This window comes from Geotrypetes seraphini, chromosome 17 (assembly GCF_902459505.1).
Source record: "Geotrypetes seraphini chromosome 17, aGeoSer1.1, whole genome shotgun sequence".
Classification (NCBI taxonomy): Eukaryota; Metazoa; Chordata; class Amphibia; order Gymnophiona; family Dermophiidae; genus Geotrypetes; species Geotrypetes seraphini.
The window spans coordinates 1,825,562-1,841,193 of NC_047100.1; the positions used below are offsets into that span (position 1 = coordinate 1,825,562).

The window sequence follows — 15,632 nt, forward strand, 5'->3', positions numbered from 1 at the left end:
CTTTGGCAGGTCTTGACATCAGCCGTCCATGGGGAGTTATCCAGAGGCTTCTGCAAAAGAAACAGTTCTGATGCCAGGCTGGTGTCTTCCCCCTCAGGGGTGATATGACAGAGGTTTATAAAATAATGCGTGGAGTGGAAAGGGTAGATGTGAATCGCTTGTTTACTCTCTCCAAAAATACTAGGACCAGGGGACGTGCGATGAAGCTACTAAGTAGTAGATGTAAAACAAACCTGAGAAAATATATTTTTTCATACAACATGTAATTAAATTCTATAATTTGTTGCCGGAGAATGTGGTGAAATCAGTTAACTTAGCACAGTTTAAAAAATGTTTGGATAATTTCCTAAACGAGAAGTCCATAGGCCAATATTATTCTAGGTGGTTTAGCCAAGCAATTCTACAAAATGTATTCTCTTTAAATGCTAACTAACCACCAACCCTTTAGTTAAGCTAGGGAGTCCCACACATAAGAATATGCTGCCTGCTTGTCCTAGGATAAAGCACAGTTACTTACCTGTAACAGGTGTTCTCTGAGGATAGCAGGCAGATATTCTCACAACCCTTCCACCTCCCCTATTTGACTTAGTAGCTTTTTTATTGAACTTATGATGGTCGCACGAGCTGACGTCGAGCAGGAAGGCACCAGTGCATGCCCTGTACGGGCAGTCTCAAGACTGGAAATTCTAAAGTGACAGTACACGTTTTGCACTGTCCATACTGGGTCCCTGGATGATGTCACCCACACGTGAGAATATCTGCCTGCTGTCCTCAGGGAACACCTGTTACAGTTAAGTAACTGTGCTCTTTGCTTAGCGCCAGATTCAGATGTTACCAGGTACTGCTGCTTTTAATTCTGTGCTCTTGAGATCATGTCTTATAATTTTGCTTTGGGAGCATGTCTCTTTTGAAGATGAGCACAGTACCGCAGCAATTCATTTCATCTATTCCTTTCTCTCCTCTCTTCTACCTTCCAAAGTATTTAGATCAATGCTGTCTTGTTAAAATGTTTATTTTATTTTTATTTTTCCTCTAACTCTACTTTTCACTTCTCTATTACCCTCCAGGTACTTTAGTTAGATTGTGAGCCTTCGGGACAGTAAGGGAATTTTTCAAGTACCTTTCTTATTTCTAATCTTAATGTATATTTTCTGTAAACCGCTTAGAACCTAACGGATGTAGCGGTATATAAGAAATAAATTACATTACATTTACTTTCAGAAGACTTGCAAGGTAGTAATTCAGTGCAAGCTTGGTGTTGCTTGTGGCTTCATAAGAACATAAGAATTGCCACTGCTGGGTCAGACCAGTGGTTCATCGTGCCCAGCAGTCCACTCATGCGGCGGCCCTCTGGTCAAAGACCAGTGCCCTAACTGAGACTAGCCCTACCTGCAAATGTTCCGGTTCAGCAGGAACTTGTCTATCTTTGTCTTGAATCCCTGGAGGGTGTTTTCCCCTACGACAGCCTCCGGAAGAGCGTTCCAGTTTTCTACCACTCTCTGGGTGAAGAACTTCCTTACGTCTGTCCGGAATCTATCCCCTTTCAACTTTAGAGAGTGCTCTCGTTCTCTCTACCTTGGAGAGGGTGAACAACCTGTCTTTATCTACTAAGTCTATTCCCTTCATTATCTTGAACGTTTCGATCATGTCCCCTCTCAGTCTCACTGTATGGCAACTCCTCCAGCCCCTTAACTATTTTAGTAGCTCTTCTCTGGACCGTTTCGAGTAGTACTGTGTCCTTCTTCATGTACGGTGACCAGTGCTGGATGCAGAATTCCAGGTGAGGGCGTACCATGGCCCGATACAGTGGCATGATAACCTTCTCCGATCTGTTCGTGATCCCTTTTTTTAATCATTACTAGCATTCTGTTCGCTGCCGCACATTGCGCGGACGGCTTTATCGACTTGTCAACCAGTACTCCCAAGTCTCTCTCCAAGTACTGCACCGGACATCCTGTAGTGTATAAGATTTTTTATTACCGACATGTATCACCTTACACTTATCCATGTTAAATCTCATTTGCCATGTCATGGCCCATTTCTCGAGCGTGTTTGTCATGTTGCAGGTCTTTGCAATCCTCCTGCATCTTCACTACTCTGAATAACTTCGTATCGTCTGCAAATTTCCATTGACTTCTGATCAAGCTTCTCATATCGAGTACCTAGTTCAGGTTTCCATTTAGCCCTAAGACAGATCAAGGGGCAAACTGTCCCTAAGATAAGGATATAGCACAGCACTGAAATTAATTTACAAGTATTACAAAAATCTTCTCATAAATCTTCCAGGAAATTGTTTTCCCACATGACAACAGGCTTTAAGAGATTTCAAAGTTAAGAAATGTGTGAGCTGCAAATAAGCAATATGATCAGTTGGTAGTTCATTGCTCCCAGGTAACTAACTGCATCAGACGCCAGCGCCTAAAGATCCCAGAGCTTTGATCAGGTGAAAAAAGAGGCCTGGTTTTCATTTCTAAGATTATTCATGGATTGGCATTTGTATAGAATGAAAAGCTCAAGGATGTAATTTGTAATTGAGTTACACTGTTAAAACATTTTGCATTCAGCAATAAGGCATGCTATAAATTGTCATGTTATGTAAGGCTCAAAAACAGTGTAAGAGAATACCATTTTACAGAGAGGGTGGTGTACATAACTGCCATACTGGATCAGGCCCAGTATCTTGTTTCCAATGGTGGCCAGCTGAGGTCACAAGTACCTGGCAGCATCTCAAATAGTAGCAAGATTCCTTGCTGGTTACCCCTAGGGATAAGCAGTGGCTTTTCCCCAGTGTGACGTCATTGTGGATTGGATAAGACCCAAAGAGTGAAACAGATTTTAGGCTGCTTGTCCTACAAATAAGCAGTAGGGAAAGGGAATTGGACTTGTATACTGAATTTTGTGGTTACACATTCAAAGCAATTTACATATATACCTGGGGCAATGGAAGATTGAGTGACTTGCCCAGGGTCACAAGGAGCAACACTGGGATTTGATCCCACTAGTACATTTTCCTAAGTCCATATTAATAATGGCTTATGGACTTTTCTTTTAGGAAATTATCTAAACCTTTTTTAAACCTGGTTAAGGTAACTGCTTTTCCCAGGTTCTCCGGCAACGAATTCCAGAATTTAATTACACGTTGAGAGAAGAAATATTTTCTCTGGTTTAGTTTAACTTTACTACTTAGTAGCTTCATTGCATGCCTCCTAGTTCTAGTATTTTTGGAAAATATAAACAAGCGATTCATGTTTACCTGTCCCACTCCACTCAGCTTCTATACTGCTACGAATGACTGTGGAGTCAAGTCAGAGCGGTTTACATGAGCTTCTGTAAAGGTGTTACAATACAGAATTAGTGTTTTTTGAGATGATTTGTACCATAGAGTCATTCATCCTACTAGTCTCACATACTATGTTCTTACTAAATCCTACTTATTTGCACACACAACAGGGATTAGTCAGCACTCTCTGTGTTGCTTTATTAGTGAAGAGGATGGTCTTTATCCCTTTCTTGAGCTTTCCAGTGTTGTCAGAGACCTCGATCATACCTCCCCTGACCCGTCTCTTCTCCATGTTGAAGAGCCCTATCTGCTTTAGCCTTTCCTCGTAGGGAAGTCATCCCAACCCCTTCTTTTTCACCCTTTTCTGTACTTTTTCTTCTTCTTTGAGATGTAGTGAACACTTTTTCTCTGAATTTGTCCAATCTTTTTTAATGCTATGCCATCTGCTTTTTTCGCACCCTCCCAACAGCAAATTCCAGACCCTAATTATGTGATGAATGAAAATATATTCTCCCATTTGTTTTAAATAAACTATACTACTTAGTAACTTCCTGGCATATCCCTCCATTCCACTCAGGATTTTATAAATCTCTATCTTGTCTTGCCTTAGATATGTTTTTGAGCAGGGGCCACTTTGGATCCAAATGAGCTGAAGGAGAGCCGCCCGTGTGTCAGTGACATCCATCCTCACCTCTCTCTCTCAAGCCTTCCAAACCTTCCCCACCCTGTACCTATGTACCAACAGTCTCTCTACCTCAGATTCCTTGACTCACTTTCAATCTCCAATTTGTAATAAAACCAAAAGTATGTATTGATACATTTTTTATTACAAGAAAACAACCAGTATTTAAAACAGTACCAGAATAAAAATCTTCACATAACATGCGATACAGCTGACAAAAAAGAACTACAAAATAATCAATATTTACAAACATTTCAGCTCCAATTAATGAATTGCAAAGTAGAGAATGACAAATTTGTCCTCGTCCCATCCCTGCAGGCTCTGTCTTCATCTGCATAAGCCTCAAATACTTTAAAATCATAAGTGTTCGAGGTTTGTACAGATGAAGGCAGAGCTTGAAGGATGGAACAGGGACAGAACTAACAAGGATAAGACAAATTTGTCCCGGTGTTATTCTCCATTGTAAAGCTCATCAACAATCAAAATGCCAAAAGTTTCTCTGTCTTTTACAGTTATGCTCATAAATTTACATCTCTCTCCCCTATCCTCCCTCCCCAGAGCAAGCTTCTTTCTCTCCTACAACCCCCTCCCTCAGAGCAAGTGTCTCTCTCTCTCTCCTACAACCCCCTCCCCAGAGCAAGTGTCTCTCTCTCCCTCTCTCCTACAACCCCCTTCCCCAGAGCAAGCATCTTTCTGTCTCTCTTCAACCCCCTCCCCAGAGCAAGTGTCTCTCTCTCTCACTCTCCTACAACCCCCTCCCCAGAGCATGCATCTGAGCCAGAATTTTCACTCTTGTGCCTCTTCCCCTTCTCGTGCAGATCTGGCAGTTTCTCCTACCTCCCCCCAGGTGCTGTTGTAAACACGTGGTCTTCCTTGGAGATTAATGCAGGCCCACAGCAGGCAGTCCTGATGCCTTCCTTTCACTAGTCCTAGTTGCATAGTAACAGGACGTTGCTATTGGAGGAGGTGAGAGAAGTCCCCGGACTGTCTAATTATGGCCTGCCTTAATCTTCAATGAACAGTTGCAAATTTACAGGAACCAGGGGTGGGGGAAGGTAGGAGAAATCTGTGGACCTGCAAAAAGTGGGAGCAGAGATACCGACCTCCCCCACCCGAATGATAGCAGGAGCTGCCAGATGTTCCTGTGGGCCGCTGTTGTCCCGCAGGCCTTGCATTGAAGATTACTGCCCTACATGGTACCTTTTTCCAGTTGTGCTATAAACATTTATGCCATCTTCCTGATTACTCACAGATGGTTTAAAATAAATTTACTAATGCTCACTATGTATGAAGTCTAAGACAAATATCCCTTGAAAAATGATGAAAAGTAAAGAAGTTCTGTACCATAAACCCCAAAGTAATTTAGAAAGCAATACAAAATATCAGTTAAGAACAAGAAAAATTCAAGAAAATATGAAATGAAGCTTTTCTTATGGGTGTTCACCATTCCTGCGTCATCATTTTGCAAGCTTATCAATTAAGTTGTGGAAACAACCAAGTTTTCCTAATGGTAGTAGGGTTAGTGGTCTCTCAAAATCGTTCCAGCTGCCGGTGCCATCCCTTTGCAGCCATAAACCTAAATGATTTAGCTCTCCAAATGAAAAACGATGACATGAAATGACTTTAAGTTATTTAAGTGTGAACAGGATAGACCCAGAAGCTAGAATAAGAATGTAACGGCACATTTGGACAGATTATTTGAACAATTGATCCGTACTGACTGCCATCATCTGTCACTGTTAGTTCTAGGATGTAAAGTTGTACTGGAACCTGTGTCACCCAAAGCCACAGAGCTTTTCTTATCCCTTCCCCTTTAAAAGTTAAAATTTCAGCTGGTCGGTGGTGCTGTGGATGATGATAAGGGGAGGAAGGAGTAAAGGAAGTCATGGTCCTTATTAAGGGGTCTAGCAAGAGCCCCTGCCACAGGAGCGTCATTACAGGGACCACAGAAGGTTTAGCATAGGGGAAAAATCACTGGTGATATCTCATTTAAGCGGGACTTTAATCTGGTCTAGTTGTAGGCTTGATGCTGCTACAGAAAGCTACTGTCCGCCAAACCGTCCTCCCAGTTAGTCGAGATTTCAAGATATGCACATAAGAAATTTGTATACATTGGAACCCAACTGTGGAGTCATAAGGATAGATTTTGGATTTATTTGTAGTATTTCTCTCTATCTGTCCCAGTGGGCTCCCAATCTGACTAACGCATCTGGGTCAATGGAGTGTCAGTCACAGGAGTAGTGTTGAGCTTGAACCTGCAGCCCTAACCACTAGGCATCCTCCCCTTCCTTGCTACACTAAGTCCTGTACTTGGCCCTCTCTACCCACAGTAGGAACATAACGTACATCAGACCCAGTATCCTCTCTCCAACAGTGGCCAATCTAGGTCATAAGTACTGGGTAGGATCCCAAAAAGTAGATAATTCCATGTTCTTAAATTTCACGGATAAGCAGTGGATTTTCCCAAGTCCCCTTTAATAATGGTTTATGGATTTCCACATTTAAAGGAACATATTGCTGACCTGGAGATTAAACTTGTTTCCTACTTTGCAACAGAACGCTGCAGAATGTCTCATTGTAGTTGTAGAGAAAGGACAAAGTGTAATATTTTAATGGAGACGACTTGCAGCGTTTTGAGATGCTAGTGGGGAAATTCATTTCTTCCTCTCTGTCTGTCCGTAGTCCAGTATCAAATTGCTCTTTCCAGTACGGTATCTGCGTTCATTTACATAATTCAGCAATGCTGAAGGACACACAGCAGCTGCTACTAGCTGAATTGCTTCTGTAATATGATCAAAGCTGTCCTCAAGGCATTCAAAGTGCTTTCAGTCAGAAGGCTCTGAAAAGGGAAACAAACTGCCTATGTGATCAGAGGGCATCCCATTAAGTGGGTGGCAATCTGTAGTCTGAATATAATCAGAAGAAAACCGTGCAGGAAAGTTTCTGCCAAACCTCAAACTTACTTTACACTGAAACCTTGAAGGCTGGGCTATTTTTGTTTTGAGATGCTTTATTTTCCTGCAGAGAGATGGGTCTGTGCATTGCGGCTTTGATTATTCCATCATTGTGTGGTGCCTTTGAGCCCTGAAGCGTGGGCAGTAGTGAAAGCTGAACAATGAATACTAAAGAAAATGAGGAAAGTAATAGAAGCAAAATGAGGTTTTCGTCACACAGCTAAGAAACTAATGCCCCAAACTTTTTTTCCTTCCCTGCCTGTTTTCCAGTGTTTCCATACCTGGATCATTAAGAAAGAATTGCACCCAAATTCTTCTTTAATTTTATCTAGAGGTTCCCAGGGAAGTGGATTAATCTAAATTCAATTGATAAATGAAGCTAGAGGATGGAAACATCTGCCTGGCCAGTGACATTAATGCATGAGGGAATCTTATACAGAGTCTGTGCAATGGTTAAATACCTGTATAATAATAATAACTTTATTTTGTATACCGTAGTACCACAAACAGTTCAGAGCGGTTTACAGTGTAAGAGACTGTACATTTACAGTGAAGATACAATGAGGACTGTACATATTCAGTAAAGGTGTTTATACAGCGAAGAATAATGCAGATTTACCATGCAGGAGACTGTACATATACAGCAGAGATATTTATATAGTGGAAAAAAAGCAGTGCGAGAGACTTGTAGAGCAAAATGCAATGCAAGGGACAGAATAATGCGGTGAAGCGGTTTACTATGCAATGATAGTTACATATATGGCGAGGATGCAGGGTGGTGAATGACAAGAAAAGCAACCAGTATCAATTACAGGATGGAAGTATTTGATTGAGGGGTAGAATTTGGTTATTTGGTGATGGGGGGGTTCAAGAAATTTGTCGTAGAGGAAGGATTTGAGAGATTTCCTGAAGGATGAGTAAGATGGGGCAGATGAGATGAGGGTGGTCAGGCAGTTTGTCCATCTGCCAGCTTGGTACGAGAGAGTTCTATTGAGGAATCTTTTGTAGGTGCATCCCTTTGGGGAAGGGTAGGTAAACAGATAGGCGTTACGCGTGCGAGTGGTTCCAGGGAACACAAAGTGGTGAGACAGATATATCGGGGACAAGCCAGTTAAGTTTTGAAGCAGAGGCAGGCGAATTTGAAGATGACTCTCGCTTCTATTGGCAACCTATATGATTTCCTTTGTAGACTTTTGTATTAAATTGGAAGGTCCAATATTTGTAACTACTCTTTATTGGAAAGAGACTGACCACAGTTGCGATGTGCTATTTTAAGATGGGGTTTCCAGAGGCAGCTCTTGCGAAATGTCGGGACCCCACAATTCTTTTGAAAAATTTCTTTGGTGAATGCAGCGATTACACTATGTGTGAGGAGACATTAGAGCTTTGCGGTCCACTACATAACAAATTAACTTAGGTTTACTATGTTTTAATCATTTGGAATGGCCTAGTGGCTAGAGCAGCTGCCTCAGCACCCTGAGGTTGAGTTTGATTCCCCCTCAGCAAGTCACTTAACCCTTCATTGCCCCAGGTACAAAATAAGCACCTGTTTAAAATATGGAAACTAACTAGTAGCAGATTTTCATGTTCACTGTGGTAGTTCCTTATCTAACTTTCAGCCAGAAGCAAGATTTCTTTTGTCAGTATTGTAAAGGGATCCTGTCTCTTAACTGGGGATGGAAGAGATGGAGTTTTTGCCAGGTACTGGTAACTTAGATTGGCCACCACAGAAACAGGAATCTGGGCTAGATGGACCAGATCTGAAGCTAAAGTTTTCTTGCTCTTATTTCTACTTTAGATATCGAAGCTGAGTCACTGCCGTCCTTAGGATAGAAGGACTGGTGGGAAGCAAAGAAAACCATTTTGGCTGCCAACATTTCCATTCTCTCTCCCTTCTCCACCATCACTGCAGCCCAGAGAGCAAAAGAGAAGGCATGATGAAGTAAAGGCAGCTTCAAGAGCAGGAAAGTAGAAGCTAGTTGAACGATACAACAAATGTGGGAAAGTGATCTGTTCAGTTGCTCACAGTTACTTCTATTAAAGCCGTCAAATGTATTTTTTCTCTTTACGTTTTGGGTCACCCTCATATTATGGAGGGATTTAAAACACTTCTGATATTTATTTATTTGGTTGGTTTTATATCCCGTCCTCCCCAAAGAGGTTACAGTTTGCAATCGTAGATTTACAATATAAGTCACATTCGTAGCGTTACAATCTCATCGAACAAGAATAATCTATAGCCATTGCATAGATTAGGGGCATCTTGGATCAAGAGGTACATCGTAAACGCAAAATAACAGCAATTAAGAATGGGACATAAGATAGGAGCAACATACATGAGGAAAATCCAGCCAAAACCCATGGAAGGGAAGCTAATGAAATAAGGATCTCCATTGTTTTATCAGACCTGTAATATGGAAGGTGTCTGAAATCATAATGTCTAATTGGTTATATTGCCGCAACTAAGTTATTAGAAATGATTTTTTCAAATGTAAGCACAGCCACATCTTCTCCTGAGCATAGCTTAAGAGCACTGTAAAACATGATGCAAAATCTGTGGCATTGTAAAAAGAAAACCAATCCATATTTCTCACTCTGAAAATCAGTCTTAATTTTCAAAGGGTTTCTGCTTATACAAATATCGGGGTCATTCCATTCCTTAGAGGGCAAATAAAGATCTTCCATAGCCATAGGCAGTTTGATTACTTTGGGAAAGTAATTAATGTTCTGTGTCCATTTTTCAGACTTTTTAATTAACAAGTGAAAAATACAAAGGTTTCAGAGTTCGATTTTGAGAATAACTAGATGCACAGAACAAAAATAGGCAAATGTTTTCTGTCAGCATACATTAATTCCCGCATTCATATATCAACAAGATGTGTTATAATTGTAATAATTATTTTTTATAGTGCTACTAGTTCTATGAAGCAGTGTACAATGGCGAAAAGTATTCAGGTAGGAAATGTCTTTACATTCTGAGTGGATACTTGAGGCAGTGGGAGATAAACTAGTGCCATCTTTATAAACCTAAAGGTACTGCATAAACATGAATAATTATGTTCCAAGAAACTTCTTGTGGTATTAGATCTATCTTAAGATTTTATGTCATTGCTTTTCTCCAGACAGACATCTCACAACCACCTGCATATACTGAAGGTTCTTGACCCATTAGTTTTCAGGAGGGTCTTTTGGTTAGGTTCAGACAGAGACTATAGGTCACTAACAACGAAAGAATCAAAATATCCTTTGCTATCTGAGTCGGCTTCAAGTGCAAAGATATTATCGAGAGAGGAATTGGTGTTAATGTACCAAATCAGGACAAGTCTCTGGCTCCATCTGTTTTGCCTTCTGCTACCAAAAGCTCTCGCATGCTATTTTCTGCAGCATGAACTGCATCCTTAAACAGATGCTGTCCTCCATTTGACCTTAACTTATCGATCATTTGGTGGCATATTCTTTATTAGTTTGAGCGTGTGATTTTACTCAAAGGTGTTCAGATGCCTAACCATCCTTTACAGTCTACTCGGGTTTTCAATCACTTCCAGCAAACGTGCTTCACACCTCTAGCTCAATAAGCTGTCAAATACTAGGAAGCCCAAAAATCATCTTAGTGTCTACAGGTGGTACAAAAGTCTGCTGCAGGGCAATCTGGGGGGTTCCAAAGTGATGCTTTGGTAAGCCTTCATGAGCTCAGCTGCGTTGGTAGTCCATACCATCTGAATTACAATTGAAATTGGTGCCTGTGGCCTTTTATTCTTTCTGGGAGAGAGGACTTTTAACTGATATTTTCCAGAGAGGAAACTGAGAACCTCTCAAGAGTGCATTATTAAACAAATACAATTTAAATTGAATCAGGTTGGGCAGACTGGATGGACCATTCGGGTCTTTATCTGCCGTCATCTACTATGTTACAGGATGTCCGGTGCAGTACTTGGAGAGACCCCCCAGGAAAGAGACTTGGGAGTACTGGTCGACAAGTCAATGAAGCCGTCCACGCAATGTGCGGCGGTGGCGAACAAAATGCTAGGAATGATTAAGAAGGGGATCACGAACAGATCGGAGAGGGTCATCATACCGCTATACCGGGCCATGGTACGCCCTCACCTGGAATACTGCATCCAGCACTGGTTGCTGTACATGAAGAAGGACACAGTACTACTCGAAAGAGTCCAGAGAAGAGCGACTAAAATGGTTAAGGGGCTGGAGGAGCTGTTGTACAGTGAGAGAGGAGACTGAGAGGGGACATGATCAAAACATTCAAGATAATGAAGGGAATAGACTTAGTAGATAAGGACAGGTTGTTCACCCTCTCCAAGGTAGGGAGAACGAGTGGGCATTCTCTAAAATTGAAAGGGGATAGATTCCGTACAAACGTAAGGAAGTTCTTCTTCAACCAGAGAGTGGTAGAAAACTGGAACACTCTTCTGGAGGCTGTTATAGGGGAAACACCCTCCAGGGATTCAAGACAAAGTTAGACAAGTTCCTGCTGAACCAGAATGTACGCAGGTAGGGTTAGTCTCAGTTAGGGCGCTGGTCTTTGACCAAAGGGCCGCTGTGTGAGCAGACTGCTGGGCACAATGGACTACTGGTCTCACCCAGCAGCGGCAGTTCTTATGTTCTTAAGTGAGTTGCTGCTAAACTTTAACAAATAATCTCCATCCCCAACTCTTCTTCCTTCTTTAGACTGAGCGGAGGCAGCCATAAAACCAGTATTTAAAGATGAACTGTTTTCATGAATACTAAACTATCAACATTTCTATCTACTAACAAATCATGAAATATTTAAAGCTCGTTTTTCACCCAGAATAATTCCCTTTCCCACTAACATAAGCTCCTACAGCTTACGATGGATTAGCATAAAATAACATCTGTTCTAGGCAAAACCAGAATTTAGAAACTGAGGGCCTGATCTTCAGCAGGACTTATCTGTGTAGCAATGGTTTTTGACTAAGCCCACCGATCAAGTCCCCGACCACTTTGCGACCTGATTCACTAACCTCATGGTAATCCGATCCGCGCATGCAAATGAGGGGAAACGGCATGTAAAGTAGGCAGGCAGCGATTCACTAACAAAAAACTGGAACACCGAGTGGGCTGGCCGATCAACAAACAAGCGACTGCTGGGGCCCAGTCACTCACATCGTTTCCGACTGCATCTCCTTCTCTCTGCCCCTGGCTCTCCTGCTCTCTGCCCCGATTGCCGCCCTGCTTCTTCCCCGACTCTCCTGTTCTCCACCCCAATTGCCGCCCTGCTTCTGCCCCGACTCTCCTGATCTCTCTGCCCCGACTTTCCAGCTTTCTGCCCCCAACTCTCCTGCTTTCTCTGCCCTGACTCTCCTGTTCTCTCTGCCCCCAACTCTCCTGCTCTCTCTGCCCCGATTGCCGCCCTGCTTCTACCCCGACTCTCCTGTTCTTCACCCCGATTGCTGCCCTGCTTCTGCCCCGACTCTCCTGCTCTTTCTGCCCCGACTTTCCAGCTTTCTACCCCCAACTCTCCTGCTCTCTCTACCTTGACTCTCCTGCTCTTTCTGCCCCCAACTCTCCTGCCCTGTCTCTCCTGCTCTCTATTCCCCGACTCTCCTGTTCTCCACCCCGATTGCTGCCCTGCTTCTGCCCCGACTCTCCTGTCTTCCACCCTGATTGCCGCCCTACTTCTACCCTGACTCTCCTGCTCTCTCTGCCACGACTTTCCAGCTTTCTGCCCTCAACTCTCCTGCTTTCTCTGCCCCGATTGCCCCCCTGCTTCTGCCCTGACTCTCCAGGACTTCCCCAGCAGTGCGAGCCCGCAGGTTAAAACCATAGGCTCGCTGTAAAAAAAAAAAGGTTGCTGCTCTGTATCTACAAATGGTCTGCGCATGCATCGGGATTGCTATTCAGCGATCCATACAGTCGGTTGGGGGTGTGATTTTGAGCGTCTTCATTTGCATGAGAACACAGCCCACGGATCAGATCGGATCCATGGGCTTAGTGAATCTAGCCCTAAATGAGTTCTGCTCAGAAGTGCAGACTGGTGGTGGAGTCTGGGCAGGGCTGGGAATTCGTTCTGCTAACTCTCTCTCTTTACAGTCATGATGGCCTATATTTATTTGGATATAGCTCACCCCTTTTCAGTAGTAGATCCAGGTAGAGGAGGTACTGCCCTGTGTCTAGTTTTAGACAGATTTGACAGGCCATATGGCCTTTATCTGCCTTAATTTGCCTATGGTTCTGTGTGGCCAGGAGATCAGAAAAGTGGAATTCAAGAGACTCGCTGGCAGTACTGAGGGTCTGGAATGCCTCTGCGTGTCTGCACTTTTGAAGAAACATTTAAAAGATTTATTGTTTAGTCTCCTTCTCTATTACTTTCCCTGAATTCATCTTCTGTCTTATTTTATAAGGTCTTGTGGCTTTAACCAAATATTACTAAACAGGATGTTTATGAGGACGATTCATTGTATGTTTTCCAGACTCCAACCCCCCACCGTTCTTTGCTAATATTTTTTAAAGAACAATCATAGCCATGGGGAGGGGATGGTTTGGGTAGATATTACACAATGCTTGTGACATGATGATCTGCCATAAGGGTTTCTGTTGGGGGAGTGGAAGGATTAGCGCTGGCAAGAAGGCTAAAGAGATTTTGCAAAGAAACATGCTGTGGAGGCAAAAACTCATAGTAAAAACTTTTTCAGGTATATCAGACTATGAGAAATTAATCAGTGGGACCATTAGATCGTCAAGGAGTAAAAGGGACACTCAGGGAGGGCAAAGCCATAATGGAAAGACTAATGAATTCTTTGCTTTAGACATTACTAGGGAGGATATACAAATCTACTTGTGCCAGAAATGATATCAGAACATAAGAACAGCCATACTGGGTCAGACCAATGGTCCATCTGGCCCAGTACCTAGCAGAAACCCAAATAGTAGCAACAGTCCATGCTACCAACCCCAGGGCGAGCAGGGGCTTTTCCTGCATCTGTTTCAATAGCACACTATAGACTTCTTAGTCCTAGCTATGCTAAGTGCTGTTGCCATCTCCTCTGATTGGAAGGTGGTCAGTGTAATGTCTAGTTAAAAAAAAAAATTCAGGGGTGGTCCAGGTGAGCCTGGCATCAGTGCTGGGCAAAATGATATAAACTGTTAGAAAGAATTAACCTTCTCTTTTACGAACACATAGCGTGGATTTTAGCGCTAGCAGCGACGTTCATAGAATTCCGATTACCGCCGCTTTGTGTTCGTAAAAGAGAGGGTAAATTACTGAATTCTCACAAAAACATGGTTTAATACGACAGAGTCAACATAAATTCAGCCAAGGGAAGTCTTCCCTCACCAATTTACTACATTTTTTTGAGGTGTGAATAAACACGTGGATAAAGGTGAGCTGGCTCATGTAGTGTATCGAGATCAGGAGTGCCCCAAACATCGATCGCGATCGATCGGTCGATCGCTAAGGCAACGTGAGTCGATCGTTGCTCCCTGCTGAAGCTGCCGCAAGGAAGGGCCAGGGAGAGGAAGTTCTGGGCCAGCCAGGCAGCGATTGACTGGCCTGCAATTTCCTCTCCAACGTTAGAATTGACGTCGAGGGAAGGCTTGTGGGCCAGCCGTTGTGCAGTCGCTGCATGCATCTGCTGTAAATTAATAGACAACGATAACACAGGTACCTAACTGCCTTTATATAAAGTCCAGCTCAAGAGCTCACAAACTAATTTACAACTGTCTCCCAAAAAGCTGTAAAGTTGTGCAAGTATGCACACAATTTTCCTCAAATACACACATACGTTGCAGCTCCGTTTCTTCTCCCCTTAAATGACGCCTTCCAGAGTGTGTACGTGCAGATTGCTTTCCATTGCACGGTCATACAGTTTTCTGAAAGCCCCTTTCTACGTGTAAAATGGGTTTGGCACATGTCAAAAGCTTTATAATAGTTCCACCTTAGGGTCTCTTTGTGGAAAAATAGTTTTGAACCATAGAAATCTCAACATCTTCTGTTTTTTCTCTTCTGCTGCCTCTGTTCATCTTCTCCATCCCTTTCTCGTCCTCTTCCCGGTCAGAATAGCATTTGAATTCTTCATTGCCCTCCTTTTGTGGTTTTTTTTTTCTATTTTCCATCCTCTTATCAAAACACTTTGTTCAATAATTTAATAAACCCACACTGCTCCTTGTGACCCTGGGCAAGTCACTTAATCCCCCCATTGCCCCAGGTACATTAGATTCTAAGCCCACTGGGACAGACAGGGAAAAATGCTTGAGTACCTGAATAAATCCATGTAAACCATTCTGAGCTCCCCTGGGAGAACAGTATAGAAATTTGAATAAATAAATAGTGTGAAAGGTTTCAGCCTCTGATGAGCAGAGCTGGTATTGTGATGTCATAATGCCTCATTCCACCAATGCCTAAGAGCCAACTTCATCAATGATGTCACAATGGCTTCATTGTTCTATACTTGGCTCATATCTGATATTGTATTGGAGGAGAGTGCGGTGCAGTGGTTAGAGCTACAGCCTCAGGACTCTAAGGTTGTGGGTTCAAACCCTGCATTGTACAAAAAAGTGCACGCATTAGATTGCATCCGCATACATCTGTGCAAGTGCTGGGATGCTGTGCTGTGCATTCATTTTTTGCAGTTCCATTACTGGGGCACAGTTGCAGGCACATGCTGGGTTCTAATGCCCAGAACCTCCCCTCAACATCATGAAAGCCAGAAAAAAGTTTCAGGTCCTTATGATTGAAGTAAGG

The 15,632-nt window shown here is 42.8% G+C and overlaps 1 protein-coding gene across 5 annotated transcripts in view; it reads left to right on the forward strand.

Moving 5' to 3' along the window:
* The window catches only part of RAD18 (RAD18 E3 ubiquitin protein ligase), a 72,428-nt gene extending 63,458 nt beyond the window's left edge, over positions 1-8,970 (forward strand). For all 5 annotated transcript variants that reach the window (XM_033926104.1, XM_033926107.1, XM_033926105.1 and 2 more), the window contains one exon: positions 8,715-8,970. In XM_033926104.1, coding sequence (XP_033781995.1) covers positions 8,715-8,727 — 13 coding nt within the window. In that variant the 3' untranslated portion in view covers positions 8,728-8,970. The remainder of the gene's footprint in view (positions 1-8,714) is intronic.
* Positions 8,971-15,632: the final 6,662 nt, after the last annotated feature.